The sequence below is a fragment of the Eleutherodactylus coqui genome, chromosome 2, assembly GCF_035609145.1.
Source record: "Eleutherodactylus coqui strain aEleCoq1 chromosome 2, aEleCoq1.hap1, whole genome shotgun sequence".
In the NCBI taxonomy this organism is placed as follows: Eukaryota; Metazoa; Chordata; class Amphibia; order Anura; family Eleutherodactylidae; genus Eleutherodactylus; species Eleutherodactylus coqui.
In genome coordinates, this window is record NC_089838.1 from 299261312 (window position 1) to 299279038 (window position 17727).

General features: G+C 48.0%; 1 protein-coding gene across 1 annotated transcript in view; it reads left to right on the plus strand.

Moving 5' to 3' along the window:
* The first annotated feature begins 1838 nt into the window (after positions 1-1838).
* Positions 1839-17727, plus strand: part of BIN3 (bridging integrator 3) — a 52452-nt gene continuing 36563 nt past the window's right edge. The window contains exon 1 of the mRNA XM_066593446.1: positions 1839-1969. Within this exon, the coding sequence (XP_066449543.1) occupies positions 1854-1969 (116 nt within the window). The 5' untranslated portion in view covers positions 1839-1853. The remainder of the gene's footprint in view (positions 1970-17727) is intronic.

The following is a 17727-nucleotide window of genomic DNA, read 5'->3' on the forward strand; positions in this document are numbered from 1 at the left end:
ACAAAACGCACTCAAAGCTGGCAGAATTTGGTTTTTTTCTATTATACTCCACTTAGAATTTTTTTAAAGTTTTTCAGTACATTATAAGGCCTTGGTCAGACGGGTGTTTTTTCGCGCGATTTGCGCATGCGCATGCGTCCGGCGATTTTATAGAACCATTGCTTTGCAATGGTATCGGACACATGAGCGCTTTTTATGCGCTCGTCTGATTAATTATAGAACAGAAATCGCAGATCGCACCTATCTGCAATTCCTGTTCTCTTCTCTATATGCGCTCAATGGCGCTGAGAGCTGCCTCTGATTGGTCCCTGCGCTGAGCCAATCAGAGGCAGCACTCACTCACCCATTCATGAATTCATGAATGGGTGAGTGAGAGCTGCCTCTGATTGGTGAGGGCTGTGACCAATCAGAGGGAGCTCATTCAGCAGGCGGGGATTTTAAATCCGCGGCTGCTGAATACTACTCACAGCAGTTCAGGAGAACTGCCGCCGGCCGCGGTTGAACTCCGTCTGCCGGGACAAGGTGAGTATATATTTTTTTTACTTTTTACACATTTTTGGATGATTTTCAGGGAAGGGCTTATATTTTTAAGCCCTTCCCGAAAATTCCTCCTGAGATCGCCCGCAGCCCATTGCTTTCAATGGAGCCGGCTGTATTGCTGGCTCCATTGAATTCAATGTGCTGGACAGCGCTGCACTGCTCCGGCCCTTTTCTAATGAAACGCGGCTAGGAGCAGATTTTTCGGGCGATTTTTCGGCCCCGGTCATGCGATCCGCAAATCGCGGCAAAAAACGCCCGTCTGACCGAGGCCTAAAGCCCTGAGACAGCGTCAAAAGGTGGGAAGAGAAAACGAATATGGGGGGGGGGGGGGGGTTAGGCAATGTCCTTAATATCTAAATAAAGTTGCACAACTGTTGTTTTTACTTGCTGCATAAAAAGGTTTTTAGTTCACAATTTGATCAAAACATGTGGTCTCATCCGCCATGTCCAGGTGAACCTTACTGGATTTGGTGGAAGTACTTGGTGTTGTTGTTGGTGCAGGAGCGGCTCCTGACACTTGTTGGGGCACTTCCTTCACCCATCTGTCCCGGGGGCTTCAGTGATAGCATGCAGCCGGGTATCCAGCTTTTCCATTCATTTGGAGGCTTTTTACCCAAAGACAGATGACTTTAGAGCCAATGACGTTCCTTGGACGTGGCGGATGGGCCCATGTGTTTTGATCGAAATGTGCCCTAAGAACTTTTATGCAATTAGTATGAATAACAGTTGTGCAATATTACTCAGATATTAAATATGTACGAGTGTTGGGGTGCGTCTCTATTATGGCCTCGGCTGTAATAACACCGAGGCCAGGGAATGGCCGCTGAGGTAAAGTGCTTCGCCGGGATGTGACTGAGCTACCCTTAAGTGAGCGGAGGCCTGAGGAGCAGAGAGGCGTAGAACACTGCGCCGCCGGTGCTGACAAACCAGACGAGGCTTATGGAACCCTTTATTAGGCACAACAATACAATTAATTTCCCCTGAGGAGGACAGAACTGTATAATAGGCTCCATCTTCCCTCACAGATTATAGCTGAGGGCCCCATGTGTTTGACTTATTATTGAGGTCTAAACCCTTTTACTAAGATGTATTGTCCAAAGCAGCCCAAACAGGCCGGCTGGCTGACACAGAAGCATCAAAAACACGACGCCATTAGTTCAACTAGCTTGCGCCTTCCTTGTGCCTGACACTTCCCGCCTTCCGCGCTACGCATGCGCACTCGTGACACAAACTGGTCACTATGGAAACGCCTCACACACCGCCTTGCGCCGCGAGAGCCAAACGTCTTGCCTGACGTCACGTCCGCCGCCGTCATGACTAGAAATGTCAACTTCCTGGAGACCGACACAAACCCGGAAGTCGTCGGAGGAAAATACCGAGAAGGGAAAACAAAGCGGGGAGGCCTGCGAGTCCCGGGGAAGATGAGCTGGTGAGTGGCGTCTCCTCATAGGGAACCTTGTACTGTAGCTGGACGTGTTCTTCCTTCTGTGGCGCCCCCTATATGTCGGTTCTATTGGTTGTCATGTCCCAGACGTCGGCGGTTGTGCTGCAGTCTTTAGTTGGGCCCTGTGTACCCGGTGCAGTAACTGTGTCCTAGGGGATCCTCCATGTGCGCAGGTGCGTGGGACCTGCAGGTAAAACTCCCTGCCTATACTTGTGGTGTAATTGGGTCAGGTGAACAAGAACCTGCAGTGCGCCCGCCGCCGCGCGGTATACGGGGTGAGGTAGTGTATTAGTATATGGAGTGTGAATACGCTGCGTGATAATGCGCGCACGGTCACATATAAATGCTGCATTTTTACGCAACCCAAACCTGCATCCGCTGGCGTGAAAGTGTCCTCAGCGGGATCCACATTTATACACCCTGCTTCTGCAACGTTTTTTTTTTTTAAATTACTGCATTATTTGATTATTTGATGCGTTACCTATTTTTTTTTTTTTTTTCTTAAATTTTTCAGTTTAAGGCCATTTTTGTGTGTGTAATTAATATAATATATATTTTATATAATTTATTTTATTTTTTTGGTGACTTAAAAACCGCAATCCTGGTGTTGTGTGTAATTCTATAATATGTATGTTTTTGTTTTTTGTTTTTTTTCTCGATACTTTGTTCGCCGTGTTTCCTTTGATTTCAAAGCGGTAGTAAAAACAAAAATGGAAAGGGTTCTGTTTATTTGCATTCCTTTTCCTTTTAGATTATTTTTTGATGAAAAATATTGCGCAGTCTGCTGTGTTATTTTTCTGTCCACAAAAATGTAAACCCTGAAGTGAGCCGCGCCGCAGGTGGTAGAGCAGCCTTAGGCCGGGCGCTCACCAGCCTGTGATATAACTGTGAGCGTATCGCCTTTTTTTTCTTTGTGTATGACAACATATGTTGCACTCGCTGCCATGCAGTCTTCCTGGGTTCGTTTTCCCCCCTCCGCTTAGTTACGTTGCGCCCCGCCCATAAGCGCTATAACTGTGTAAGTACAGCGTTTAGTACGCATGCGTAGAGAACAAAAATGCTCTGTTTCTCACATTATGCGCGATGCAAAAAACCGCTAGTAACAGCGGAAATCGATGTATTTGAATTGCCGCGATGTACCGCGTATTATACGTGCGTACGTCGCCATTCAGTTGTGCTCGTGTGACCTCGGCCTTAGTCTGAGTGTCAGTATTTGGATGAGACGACTTATTGTTTGATCGAGCGACTGATGTCGGAGTAGCGTGCAGGGTCGGGGTTTACCTGTCCGTACTCTAATGGCTGTGACAACACCAACAATTATGTTTTTACTGTTCGGATTTTTCGATGCAAAATCTGCATACCGTCCAGTGAGAATCCGTGCCGTAAAATACCTGCCAAGGGGATGGAGATATTGTGTGTGTGTGTGTAATATATATGACGCTGCAGCACTTCTAGAAGATCCTGGCGTCTGCGCTGCGTACGGTACGTACAGGATGGGAGGAGGACTAAGGATCTTCTGTGACCTGCAGCGGCGTCCCGTCCCGGCCGGAGCCTCACAGTGAGTCATGGCTCCTGATGGGCTCATATCTGCTAATTATCTTTTATTGGCTATTAATATGACAGGTAAAAAAAATACCAGCAGCAGCCTCTAGAGTAAATTACCGGCAACCATGGGTATTCTGTAAGCCGATTCGTGTGCTGAACAGCTTCGATGCGGATTTCTAGGGGGTAAAATCCCCGTTGACTTCTGCCGTCTGAGATTATCCTATCAGGCCTTCATGTGGGAAAATAGACTTTTTTTCAACGTGGATCCGACTGTTTAGTGCCCGGCAGAACTGCTATGTGGATTTATGCTTGATCCTTGTCGATCAATTGATCGCCCGCAGTCAGTGCAGCAGGGTCAGACGTTGTCATTGGGGTTGAACACGCAAGCCTAATAGGAGTTTCCATGGATTTCAGTGAGAGTAAAGCCGCCAACCCCATGACTATGTCCCGCCCCACTGCATTGACGGTAAGCTAGGCAATCAGAATATGCCGGGGATCACAAGTGGCGGGTCATTGGCAATGAACTATTGCTGCCGTTTGCTGAGGATAGGTTATCGATAGTATTTACACAGGAAAAACACTTTAGGGTACGTTCACAGCACTGCTGCATCAAAAACCGCACCAACATTGGGCATTTTGACTAGGAATCAGCTGCGTCACCTGGCATCCGGCGGCCACATCTGGTGAGCACTACGTTGCTGGTCAGGTGATACGGTAGGAGGGTTGTCCAGTTTAACAAAAAAAAAACAAACCCTGTTTCCATATACCCAATTCTGAGATAAAGGGGTTTTCTGGGAAACCGCTATTGATGCCTGCCTTCAGGATAGGTCATCAGTTGTTGATCAGCGGGGGTCTACTGCTTGGGATCCCCGTTGATTGGTGGGAATCTCAGTAGTGAGACCCCCTAATCTCCAAAACGGGGGTTGTGTCCCATTCTGCCTATCACAGAATGAATGGAGCGCAGGCTGAGCATGTGTGGCCACCAATCCATCCATTGCAATGGGGCGGATGGAAGTACCAGAGTGCTTGCTGTTTGTCTCATTCAGCAGCGCCCCTCTTGATGCCGGAGTGCAGTAAGCCCACCGTGAGGAGGACAGATGACATCCTTTCTCGGGGTGGATTTCCCTACCTTCCCCTTCTTCTCTGTTCCGCAATTATGCCGGGCTTCATGCCTCTCCTAGTGTGTTTTGCACACATTTATGCATCCCCATTGAATTCAGTGGGGACTTTTTGTGTGTTTGAAAATAGAGCAGGCAGTGTGCGTTTTTGCACGACCGAAATGCGCAGGAAAATACACTGTGAAGTCACTGGATTCTATTCACTGTGTATCGTGCGCGCAATTCCACCCATGTGAATCTGGCCTGAGGGTACATTCACACATGGCAGATGTATGGGATGGAGATTTACAGAAATTTCTGCAACAGATCTGACCGGGTTAGTTTGTGCCGTATGCATGGGGATCTGCAAGCACCATTTGGAAACATGGAACTATTCAAGAAACTTCGGCAACACCTTTTCTACGTGTGACCGTGCCCTTAATGGGAGCAAACCTGTCCAACCGGAGATGTGCAGGCCCGGCCGTACAAAGTGCAGTTACGGATGCCTTCCTCGTCTTTGCAGTACTGCCTAGCGGTAACGCGGACAGACCTCTGCTGTGTTCTGTTGGCCAGCGATCCTACGTGATGTGTCTAATAAAACTGCAAAACAAGTAAGGTTACATTCAGACAGGTGGGTGCGATATCGCACCTGTCAACGTGCGTTTTTCAAAAACGCCTTGCATCTCTTCTGTGAAATTGCGATACTCAGGTGCGTGTTTCACGCCAATGGGGAACCTCACACGGTATGTGAGTGCCATTCAATGTCTTTTAAGGTCCTAGTGAGAACAATGGGTGAGGCGTTCTGTGGGAACGCCAAAAGTGTTGCGACTTTTATCATCGCAGTGAGGGGCAAAAATTGCTCATGTGAATGAGTCCATTCCAAAGAATGGAGTTCCTACTCGTGCGTTTCACAACACGCAAAACTGGCAGGAGATTCTCACCTCTGTGAATAAGCCCTTACAGAGACTGATGCAGCAGGAGCCCACAGCCAGTGTTAGTGCTGAACAGCTGCTGTGCGTTACTACGCTTTCACACTAAAAAACCTAAAGTCCTCTCTGAATTGCTGTATTTTATTTTGTTGCCAACAGATGTTTGTATTTCTTTTGTTTTTTGCAGGTGTTGTAGTTTATTTGTACAGTTTTGAATTGTTTTTTATTACATAGACAAAAAAAAATAGTAATGTAGGCACAGATAGCGTAACGTTTTCCCGCCGTGGGAGAACGCTAAAGTCACTGCAATTCTCCGCGATGAACCTATCAATAATGATGAGTTCATCGCGGCAGCTTGCTGAGACTTGTGTACATCGTTCAATGATATATCGCCCGTAGACGCGAGGCCTAAAAAAACACAACATCCTATATACATAACGTGCATTGTTCGGGTCATCACACACAAAGCGATTCCTATTTATATGTTTGTTTTTTTTGCATTTAAAAAGGGATTTATCAGATCAAATTGTGTATAATATATATCTTTTTTTTTTTTTTTTTTTTTTTTAATTATTTATTGCACACTAGTTTTTTAAAAATATACTTTAACACCATTTTTTAATCCCACAAGGGGACTGTTCAATCAGTCTATTAGACGCTGCTTCCATCAGGGTCTAATAGGCTGGGTTACATGCCAGACATCTCTATCAGCAGTCTGGCTAGTATGGAAACCCATTAGTACTTTCGAGTTGCATTGTGGTTGGCTGAAAGGTGTCGGCTAGAGATGAGCGAGCATACTCGGTAAGGCAATATACTCGAGAGAGCATCGCCTTTTTCGAGTACCTGCTGACTCATCCCTGAAGATTCTGGTGGGGGGGCAGTGAGGGGGAGCGGAGAGGAGAGTGAGAGAGATCCCTCCCTCTCTCTCCCTCCCCATCCCCTCTGCAACCCCCTCTCTCCCCCCCCCCCCCCCCCCCCCCCGCGGCCCCCCCTGAATCCTCAGGCAAGTTTTTCTGCTCCCCACCATTAGAGCAGGAGCCTAGCTGTCAGCAGATGGGACACACAACTTGTTTAAAGGGGGGCTCTGTGACGGTTTTACTTTCTTTATTATATTGATGACCAACAGGTTATAAACAGCTGATCGGCCACTCAGATTTCTGCCAGTCAGCTGATTGCCAAGGTCGCTGTCCCTATTGTCAGCAGAGGAAGGAGAGAAGGGCTGAGAGCTGATCACTGGGGGTCCCAAGCTAAATGCCACCACCAATAACCTATTGATGACCTGTCTTCAGGATGAATTCAGTGGGAGCTGCACTGCAGTACCCACCCGGGCCGCTGCGCTTTGGTCCACACTTTCTGCTTCCTGAGCTGACCACAGTGACTGATCGACGAGGATCTGAGCGGCAACAAATAGAAAAAAACATAAAACACCCAAAATACTCCTTTTAAATCTAAAAAAGGTTTAAAGCCCAGTAGTGACTGCTGTAAAATGGCGTATTGGTGGCCACTAATGGGTTAAAACGAGAACAAAATAAAAACTTCTTCCGGTTGCCATTGTATTGATTAGCGGAGCCCAGTATATTTTCCATACTGTAACAAAAACTAAAAAAAAACACAAACCCCTCTTTTGTCATCTGCCGGCTCAGTGGGGCCCTATGGATACGTTGAGTTTAGTTGTAACACTGGATGTAAACAGTCTTCGCACTGCCTGCAATGTGCTCGGGCCGCTGCTTAGCAACTGAGCGTGTGTCCTGCAGATCCCCGGCTCCGAGGCAGCTGAATGGGCGCATCCGGCTATTTCCGAAGCTCCCATTGAAACCTATGGGGAGAGGTAGTACATGCTGACCCTGCTGTTAGCCAGGGAGTAAGAGCCCCTCGTTATTAGCAGCGGTGGAGGTAATAAAACTGAGGAAGGGGTTGCATTGGATGGTAATGTAAGTGCCTGGAGATGTGCGTTTCCTGGCAGCACAAGAGTTACACAGATTTGACAGCGCAGAACTCTCTGCACAGCCCATTCTTGGGTATTTTTGGCCACCTTCCAGCTCCTAGAGAAAAATATCTTATGCGGCCAAGTATGTTCTGCAAACAGAATCCATGTGAAGTTCCCTCCTCCCGCGCTCTTCTGAGCCCCGACTCGCCTTGTTCTACATTCACCACTAGCAGATCATCATCGTCATGTCTCAGTTTCTGGCAGCATCGCCTTGGAAAGAAACGAGGGCTAGTTACTTATACACGGGGTTACGTGGCACTGTAAAGATGCTGAAGATACTAAACCATTTAATTTCCTTTAATATTTGATGCCTCTTAAAGGGATATTGTCATTTAAGACTTTTTTGGCATAGCTACAGTATATGCTTTAAAAGTCCAATAAATGCCCCTGGCTCAGCTGAATGTGATGGCCCGGGGTGCTCTGGGCTTGCAGAAACAACCAAGTTGGCATTGCTACAATGTTTCTTTACGTCCAATAGGAGTGAATGGGAATTATTACACTATAACAGAGTAGCACAATGAATTGTACCGTTCCCTTAACTTTAGAGCTGCTATGGGATATATGTAAGTCCCATTACAGCATCACTATGAAGTTTCCTTTCTGTTAGCCCTGGCCACTATGTTCATTCAGGGAGGGGGCCAGAACTAGAGATGGATGCAAGACCACCCTCTAGGACCCATACCTATCAGACTTTCATGGCCTATAGCTAAAATCAGCTGGTGAAACATTTTTCCGCTATTCTAGCTTTTTTCGGATTTTAGACTTTTTTATTTCTTTTCTGTACATGGCAATTTAATAGCATTTACAGATTTGCTTTACAGCAGCCTCATGGGCCATAGACACAATGGAGAGGAGGGGACCTATTATCTTATATGGGAGAGTGCTGTGGATGTGACCTCTGCAGGGGTGATTGTGCAGGGAGTTGGAGGAGGTGAGTTGTGACATTAACTATTGTGAATGGTGGTTCCTGTGTTATCTATACAAGGGTTGTTAGCTTTCATTGCAATCCTGAATGTGATGAGATGAATGTGGAAAAGTGATCCCTACAGAACAGGAAGTTCTGTGCAAACCAGGTACAGACATTGCAGCGATTTATGTCTCTTCGGAAATGCTGTGGTGGTTCAATAAAAACATACTTTAACCCCTTAGTAATGAAGCACGTTAGTGCTTTTTGGGTCCTTAACACAGCTGTATTTTGTGCGATACACAGAGAATAGAAGCCATTGATTTCAATGGGTGCATTCACCTTTCCATATTTTGCGCGCATTTTGGTTGTGCAGAAAAAAACAACACAGCGTGCTCTACTATCTGCACATTCCCCACCAAAGGTCCCCATAGAAGTCAATTGAGGGGGTGCGTAAATGCACACAAGGAGGTGCATAATACGCTGTGTAAGTCCACTGGAAAAAGAACAAACCCATTTGGAACTTTTTTTTTTTTTTTTTTCCCCCTGCTGCGGGCAATTGAACATGCCTGTGGGCAGAAAAAGTACAGTAAAGTACACAGATGCACGCAAATAAATATTGTACATTCTGCGAAAACTCAGCGCTGAGGTTCATGCAAATGTACATTCGCTTAACGGATTTCACTGTGCAGTATCAATACTGTAGTATGTTAAATTAATTCTGTGGGTCAATATGATTGTCGATAAATTTTATATAGTTTTTATGCAATGAGTTGTAATTTTTAATGCTAGCATTTGTTGACCCATATGACTTTTTGATCCCTTTCTATTCTGTTTTTTGCCATGTCTTGTGTTTTTGCTTTTTTTCCTCTTGCGTACACTGTACGAGTTAAATGTAATACCTTTTTCCCCCTGACATCATGACAGCATACGCTGGAGGTTGCTCACCTGCTGACCTGAAGGGACAGGAAGAGGCAGAATATAAAAAGCACCTCCCCTCCACCAACACCAGTGTTTTTCCTGTCCCTTCAGGACAGCAGCGGCAGAACTCCAGCAACGCTGTCCCATGCCGGAGGAGGACTTACCGGCGAAGCGGCGGCGTGGATCTTTCGGGCAGCCCCGGCAAACCCAGTGGGAAGGACCCCATCTGGGAGCTTTCCGGGGACTGCGTGGGCCGGGGCCCAAGTACGGGTTGCCGGCACCACTGCGGCCGTCATTTCGGGCGGCGGCCGCCATCTCCGGTGGGCCGGGGTCCAAGTACGGGCTGCCGGCACCACTGCGGCCGTCATTACGGCGGCGGCCGCCATCTCCGGGTCCAGGGCCGACAGGAGCGCTCCAGGGGGCGTGGCTTCGGATACAGCGCGGTGACGTCAGGCGCTCCGCAAAGGGGGCGTGGCCTGGCGCGGCCGGCGCCAAATTCAAAAATCTGCTGCCCCTGCATCAGCTGGTGGTGTTTCTCCACGCTAAGGAACGATCCTAAGCACAGGAAGCGTTCCTGCAAGGCGCAAGATGTCGACCAGAGAGGACCCAGAGACCCTCCTAACTGTAAGTGGTCCAGTGGACCAACCTACACCTGCACTACATACACTTCCCGACTAACAGAGTTTCCCTTGTCTTACAGGACAGGGATACTCAAAAACCGAGGGAGGCTAGACGCAGGAGTAAAAAATGTCCAGTATGTCTAACCAAACTTGACGACTCCTGCACCAAAACGTTATGCGCTACCTGCTCCGCGAAAATTATGCAGGAGGAAAAAACTTCCCTTATGGCCGAAATTCGGTCAGTTGTCCGAGAAGAAGTGCAGTCCTCCCTCTCAGACCTCCAACCTGGGCCTTCCGGGGTTACACGCAGGTCGGTTCCGGCGGTGTCTGAGTCTGACTCCGACATAGCGGAAAATGTGGATTTTGACGGGGAAGTGACGCAGGAGGACAAGAAATATCTTTTCTCTACCGCGGACATGGATCAGCTGCTAAAAGCAGTACGCAGGACCATGCAGGTGGAGGAAGATGTGCAGCAACCCCGCACAGTCCAGGAGGATATGTTCGCGGGGTTACTCCCGCAACAAAAATCTTCATTCCCCGTAAACGCCACACTCAAGCAGCTGATTCTAAATGAGTGGGAGAGTGTGGATCAGGCTCCGCTAATCCCCAGGGAATTTAAAGAACGCCTGTTATTCCCGGGAGATGAAGTGTCCTTTTTGGACGAGATACCTAAAGTCGATGCTGCAATTGCCATGGTATCCAGAAAGTCCGGGTTGCCCTTTGAGGATACGTCCCACTTAAAGGACCCGTTGGACCATAAGGTGGACACATCCATGCGTAAAGCCTGGTCTACTTCCGGTCTCATCATGAAAGCTAACATCGCGGCCACTTCCGTGGCTCGTTCCATGGCAATCTGGTTGGACCAATTCGCAGCCCTAGTGGACCAAAAAGCCCCTAGGGAGGAGTTCGCAAGCGGCATCCCTCTGCTGCGAATGGCAACAGGGTTCCTGGCAGATGCTTCGATGGAAACAGTCCGCCTCGGAGCCCGCATGGCAGCCCTATCGAACACCGCCAGAAGGGCAGTGTGGGTGAAAGAGTGGTCAGGGGACGCAGCGTCCAAAAATAGGCTATGTACCCTACCGTTCCGGGGCGGGCGTATATTCGGACCAGACCTGGATCGTCTGCTGGAGAAAGCAGCTGACAAGAGTCACGGACTGCCTGCCACCAGACCACCCAAGAGACCCTTCACCCCTCATCCCTCGTCTACGTACGCCGGGAAGGGAAAGACCGGAAGATGGTCTTATCCAAAGGGCGGAAGGGGTAAGACTTTAACTTTTGTCCCTCAGCCCATACTTTCGGGCCCGGTAGGGGGTAGACTGACTCGCTGTGCCAATAGCTGGCGTAGTATTACAACTAATGAGTGGGTACTGCACCTAGTGGCGGAGGGGTACAGGATCGAGCTACTATCCCGCCCCCCGGACAGGTTTATGATAACCCCAACCCAGTCTCCAGGCCTAGAACAGGCTCTGTTGGAGGGCGTACGGAACCTGCAGGGTCTCGGCGCAATTATCCCAGTCCCTAAGAAGGAACAGGGAAAAGGTTTCTATTCCCCCCTCTTTCTGGTTCCCAAACCAGACGGCTCCCACCGCACCATTATCAATTTAAAACAACTGAATAAATTCATTGAATATAGGAGATTCAAAATGGAAACCATTAGAACTGCAACTCCTTTAATTGCCAGGGATAACGTAATGGCTACAATAGACCTTAAGGATGCCTATTTTCATATCCCTATTTACGCCAACTCACAAAAATTTCTGAGGTTTGCGCTGAGGGTAGAGGGGGAAATCCGCCACTTCCAGTTCGTCTGCCTACCATTTGGAATCTCCTCTGCTCCGCGAATTTTTTCCAAGGTCGTGATGGAAATGGTGGCCTTCTTACGAAATCAGGGTGTCATGATCATCCCCTACTTAGACGACTTCCTGTTGGTGGCGGATTCCCCGTCTGCTCTGAGATCACACTTAGAGTCCACATTGCAATTATTTAAGGAGCTTGGCTGGATTGTTAACGAGTCAAAATCCAACATGGAGCCAGAAACCAGGAAGAAATTCCTGGGTGTCATCCTGGATTCCAGTCTACAAAATTCGTCCCTTCCTCCCCTAAGAAAACATCTTATCATAGAGGAATGTTCCAACCTATATAAAAAACATAGGGTAACGATAAGAGACGCAATGCGGATCCTGGGACTAATGACTTCGTGCATCGGCGTGGTCCCCTGGGCCCAATTCCACAGTCGCGGACTCCAGTCACTAATTCTCCAGAATTGGGACAAGTTGCAGGCTTCGCTTGATCAGACAATCCCTATTTCTGCGGAAGCCAGAGCTTCACTCCGTTGGTGGGTGTCGTCGGACAACCTGTCTCAGGCATCCGATTGGAATTTGGACCCGGCCGTAATAATCACGACCGATGCCAGCGCCAAAGGGTGGGGGGCCCACTTTGAAGGCGGTTATGTACAGGGGGCCTGGGACGTTCACGAGAAAGCTAGCTCATCAAACTTTAGGGAGCTTAAAGCTGTATGGAAATCCCTGCGTAGCCTGCAAACACGATTAGTGGCGAAACATGTGAGGATCTTCTCAGACAATATGACAACAGTATCACTCATTCGCCACCAGGGTACCACCAGGAATCCTCCACTACAACGACTGGCGGGGCGGATCCTTCAATGGGCGGAAGGCACAACAAAGTCCCTATCGGCCTTTCATATAAGAGGAGCCGAGAACTCAGCCGCGGACTTTTTAAGCAGAAGGAAAGTGGACCCAGGAGAGTGGGAACTCCATCCAGAGGTGTTCAGCCTTCTTGTGGAGAAGTGGGGGGTACCAGAAGTAGACCTCTTTGCGTCAAGCGCAAACACCAAATGCCGGCTTTTCTTTTCCAGAGGCGCAGAGAAACAGGCCCTGGGCACGGACGCTCTCTCACCCCTGGGATTGGGACCTAGCGTATGCCTTTCCCCCTCTACCACTAATCCCGCTTCTGCTAAGGAAATTACTGCAGTCAACCCTAACAGTAATTTTTGTAGCACCATATTGGCCCAAAAGACCGTGGTTCCCCCTCCTGAGATCCCTGTCAGTGGGAGAGCCCTTCCACCTTCCAACAAGACCGGACCTACTGTCGCAGGGCCCTCTTCTTTACCCGGAAGTTCACAAGTTCAGGCTTACGGCCTGGAGCTTGAGCGGGTAAAGTTCCTTGGAAAGGGTCTTTCCCCTAAGGTTATTTCCACCATTAGCGAGAGCCTTAAACCCTCGACACACAAAATCTACTCCAAAGTCTGGAAAAAATTTTCGGAGTGGTTAGGCCAGGACATCCAGCAGCTGGATCAGCCAGACATCCGGAAAATCTTAGATTTTCTCCAGGCGGGCCTGGATAAAGGTTTGAGTCCGAATACACTCAAAGTCCAAATTGCGGCCTTGGGGGCATTCTTCGATCTCGCGCTAGCGGAGCACAGGTGGATTAGGAGATTTCTTAGAGGGGCGAGCAGATTACATCCATTCACACGGGCCACGGCACCACCCTGGGATCTAACCATAGTCCTTCAGGCCTTATGCGACCCCCCATTTGAACCGATTACGGATCTATCCATCGCCTGGCTGACATACAAGGTAGCCCTGCTTGTGGCAGTTACGTCAGCCAGACGCGTGGGGGAAATCCAGGCCCTCTCACGAAGGGCCCCATATATGACTATCCACCCGGACAAAATAGTTTTTTCTTTAGACCCATCCTTCCAGCCTAAAGTATTGTCAGATTTCCACAGGGGCCAACCAATAGTTGTTCCAGCCTTTTGCCAAAATTTCAAAAATGCAAAAGAACAAAAGCTCCATAATATAGACGTCAAAAGAGCGGTACTAGCGTACCTCGAGGCAACAGAAAGTTTCAGGAAGTCTGACAAACTTTTCGTTCAATTTCAGGGGCAGGCCAAAGGAAAGGCCGCTTCTAAAGATGCGATCGCCAGGTGGCTCAGGAGAGCCATCCAGGAGGCTTACAAGGCCAAGGGCATCCCCCCTCCAGAAGGATTGAAGGCCCACTCAACGAGAGCGGTGGCATCCTCTTGGGCGGAGAGAGCGCATGCATCGATTGAGCAAATCTGTAACGCAGCCACATGGACTTCAGGCCATACTTTCATCAAACATTATAGGCTGGACTTTAAATATAGTCAGGACGCATCCTTCGGTAGGAAGGTGCTCCAAGCCGTAATCCCTCCCTAAAAAGCCCATGCCACTTATTTGGTATTCCTCCAGCGTATGCTGTCATGATGTCAGGGGGAAAACGGGAATTTTTTCTTACCGATAATTCCCTTTCTGGAAGACATCATGACAGCATACGGGCTTTTTTCCCCCCCTTACCAACATGGTTACCCTAGTTTGTCCAACACATGAGGTAATGTGTATGCTTTAACTTTGTTTTTTGAGGTGTGTGATGTCAATAAAAACACACCTTCTGGTTAAGTAACTGGTCACTGTGGTCATTTGGAACGCACTGGTGTTGGTGGAGGGGAGGTGCTTTTTATATTCTGCCTCTTCCTGTCCCTTCAGGTCAGCAGGTGAGCAACCTCCAGCGTATGCTGTCATGATGTCTTCCAGAAAGGGAATTATCGGTAAGAAAAAATTCCCGTTTTTTTTTTTTTCTCTCCTGCGGGTCACTGTGAACATGATACCAGATTTGTGATGTGTGTTGTGGTTTTTTTTTTTTCTTTATAAATAGCAGAGGGTAAAAACGTTGGCTAAGGCTGGGTTGACACGGAGCGTAAAGCTTGTGGAACTACCGTAAGATTTCCGCGGCAGAAATGCAGCTTTAAAACTTGCGCAGTTCGGCATGGGTTTTGAAGCAGCTTCACCGCCTGCATTCCGCTGCAGCCGTCTCTCCTCATAGAGAGGGGAGAAGCTGCAGTAGAGACGGCGATATAATTGCCATTCCGCGCGGCATGTCAGTTTTATCGCGGCTTGGCCGCAACGGCTCGTCCGCAGCGTGTGGACGACATTTTTGCAAATCTCATCCACTTTGCTGCTTTATCCCAGGATAAAAATTGCCAGCGGAATTTCCGTGCAGAAAGTCTATATGAAAATTCCGCAGCAATTCTGTCCCGTGTGAACCCAGCCTTATGATACTTTTATTCTTCTTTTTTTTTTTTTTTTTTTTTTTTACTATTTTTTAAATTTAAAAAAATATTTTTATTTTTTTTTGCCCCAGCGGAAGACTTAAATATCCTCACATTTGCTCGTTCTTGGAATACACTACAGTATAGCAGTGTATCATAAAGGCTATTAGGCTCAGCCAGAGGTTGACCATCCTAGGCCACCATAGATGGCAGAACTGGAGGCCATGTTCAAGGTTTTGGGTGCCATAGCAACGTATCGAGACCCTATGATCACATCGCAGGGGTCTGGAAGCCGTTTACTTTATATGCCGCGGTGGCATGGTGTGTGAAGGGATAAGCAGCGGGGAGATGGCGGGTTTCTCTGGTCCTCGCTGTTAGAGCAAATACCAGCTGAAATCTTGGCACTGAAGACCCTTTCTGGGATTCTGCTGTGGAAAGACGTGTGCATCAGAATAATGCCTCTTAACGGCTGCCGTAAAAAAGGACGTATGTGTGGTCATTATGGGGTTAAATGGCGACTTGGAGCAGGGCTAGGAGTCGCAGGAGTGGAATTTTGCTGGCCTCTCCCTGACTGACTTTTGTGTGTAGGGCGAGGGGTTGTCTTCATGGTGCTGCCAGCTATTCTACTGTCTGGACTGGTACTTTGCACTACCAGAGGGATCCACCTCCTTGCGCGGTGCTGTGATTGCTAGGCTGCAGCATTGAAGGGGTTACCTACCAGTTTTCTCCACTTCCAGCAGTTGGTGGGTTGTGGCCTCGCTCCCGCACTGCTGGCCCCCTGAAGATCCTAGTGCAGCGATGGACAACTGCCCAGGAGCTTGCCAGCGTTGGTTGGAAATGGTAAAGGTTTTTAGGCCAAGGGTATGTTTACACAAAGCAGAAATGCTGAGGATTTTCTGCAGCAAAATCTGCAGCATGTTCGTTAAACAAAAAATGGTCATCACCTGACCAGCGGCGCTGCGCTCACTGGAGGCCGTTGGGTGAAGGGGTGCACTGAAATTGGCTGTGAATACGCAACTGATTTAACTCATTAAGGACCCGGTGTGGTAAATATACAACGCTTGGTCCTGGGCTTAAAACCCCACCGATAGTAAAATTACGACGGCGCTTTAAGCCTCTTGACTCTGCAATCAATCAGAGGCAGGATGGGTTGTTGGCTGATAACCTGGAGGAGAAAGCAGGGGTGTTTTTAACCCTTTCTGCCTTTTCCTTCCCCGAGTACACAGTGCTCAATGAGCGCTGTGTACTAGAAAATGGAAGGGTCACCACAGGGGATGTTTTCCCCTGTAACAGCGGACACCCCAGCTACAGTGGGAATGTGTGTTTAATTAAAAAAAAAAAAAAAAGAAAAAGTGAATGTCCCCCAGGAGGAATGAGTTCATGGGGGACATAGTAAAAAACACAATTACATAAATAAAACAACAATATACATAAGGAAAATAACCCAAAACCGTCACTAGAAGTGCCCTGTAATCCAAAACCATACATAGTGTGTATATATCAAAACGTCCAAAACAAATAGAGTAACCCATTCCTGTAATTTATATTTAGCTTTCAAGCACAGAAGAACACAGACAATACAACAATTACAATGTGGGGTACAATCAGTTTGAAACAAATGGGATGGGGGTGGTACAGGAGGTACAAGATGGGGAGGGGGGGGGAATCGAGGTATGGGGAACACGGGCAGTAGGGGATTTCATGTGGAAATCAGTTATTAGAAGGCAAACAGGGTGGGGCGGTAAGGAGGTGCAGCGGTAAAGGTCGTATTTAATAGGCAGGGTGGAAGGTGTGGGGAGCCATAGGGAGGGGTGGTGGACTAGGTCAGGGGATTTGGTATGTCTCCCTGAAAAGGTGCATTTTTAAGGCATGTCTGAAATTTTGTACATCAGGAATTGTGCTGATGCCTTGGGGTAGAGCGTTCCAGAGGATGGGTGCTGCTCTGGTGAAGTCCTGGAGGCGAGCATGAAATCCCTAAAAAGTGTCTGGTCCTTAAGGTACAAAATCTGGCTTCACACCTGCGTATTTGTGCAGGCATGAGTGCCACATATTTGCGGAATGAACAATGTTTTTTTTTGCCCGGTGCCACAGAGAAGGCTTGGAAAAGTTTCCGACACTATGCTGCGTTTCAGTTTTCTGTTCACTTTAGTAGGAGTCATGGAGCGCAAGTCTGAGCTTCTAAACAGACCAGCGGGGGTGGGGCTCTACGCTGAGCGGAGAGCTGCCACTTTTTGATGCTAAGGTTCCTGAGGACAAATTCTGGAAGTCTTGCACTTTGGCTGGAATCATAGATTCATTATTATTATTTTATTTTTTGTTTGTGTGTTTTTTATTTATTTATTTTTTTTTACTCAAAAGCTATGGGGACTATAAAGGACAGACTTGTGGTCCTATTATACACGGGCCAAATACTTTGCCTGTTGGCGCTCACTTCATTTTCTTTTACATCGGTTAAGAATCGGCATATGGGGCAAAAATTTACATCTAACGCAGGAGTCTCCGGTACGGATCCAGCAAAAAATCCCAGATGAGATGGCATGGCATGATGACTGATGCGTTATAGTCAGTGGGGCTTGTTACATCAATGAACGCGGGTCCGTTCACTTCAGACATGGGACAGATCTGTTTCTATCAGCCGACTAGTAAAATAG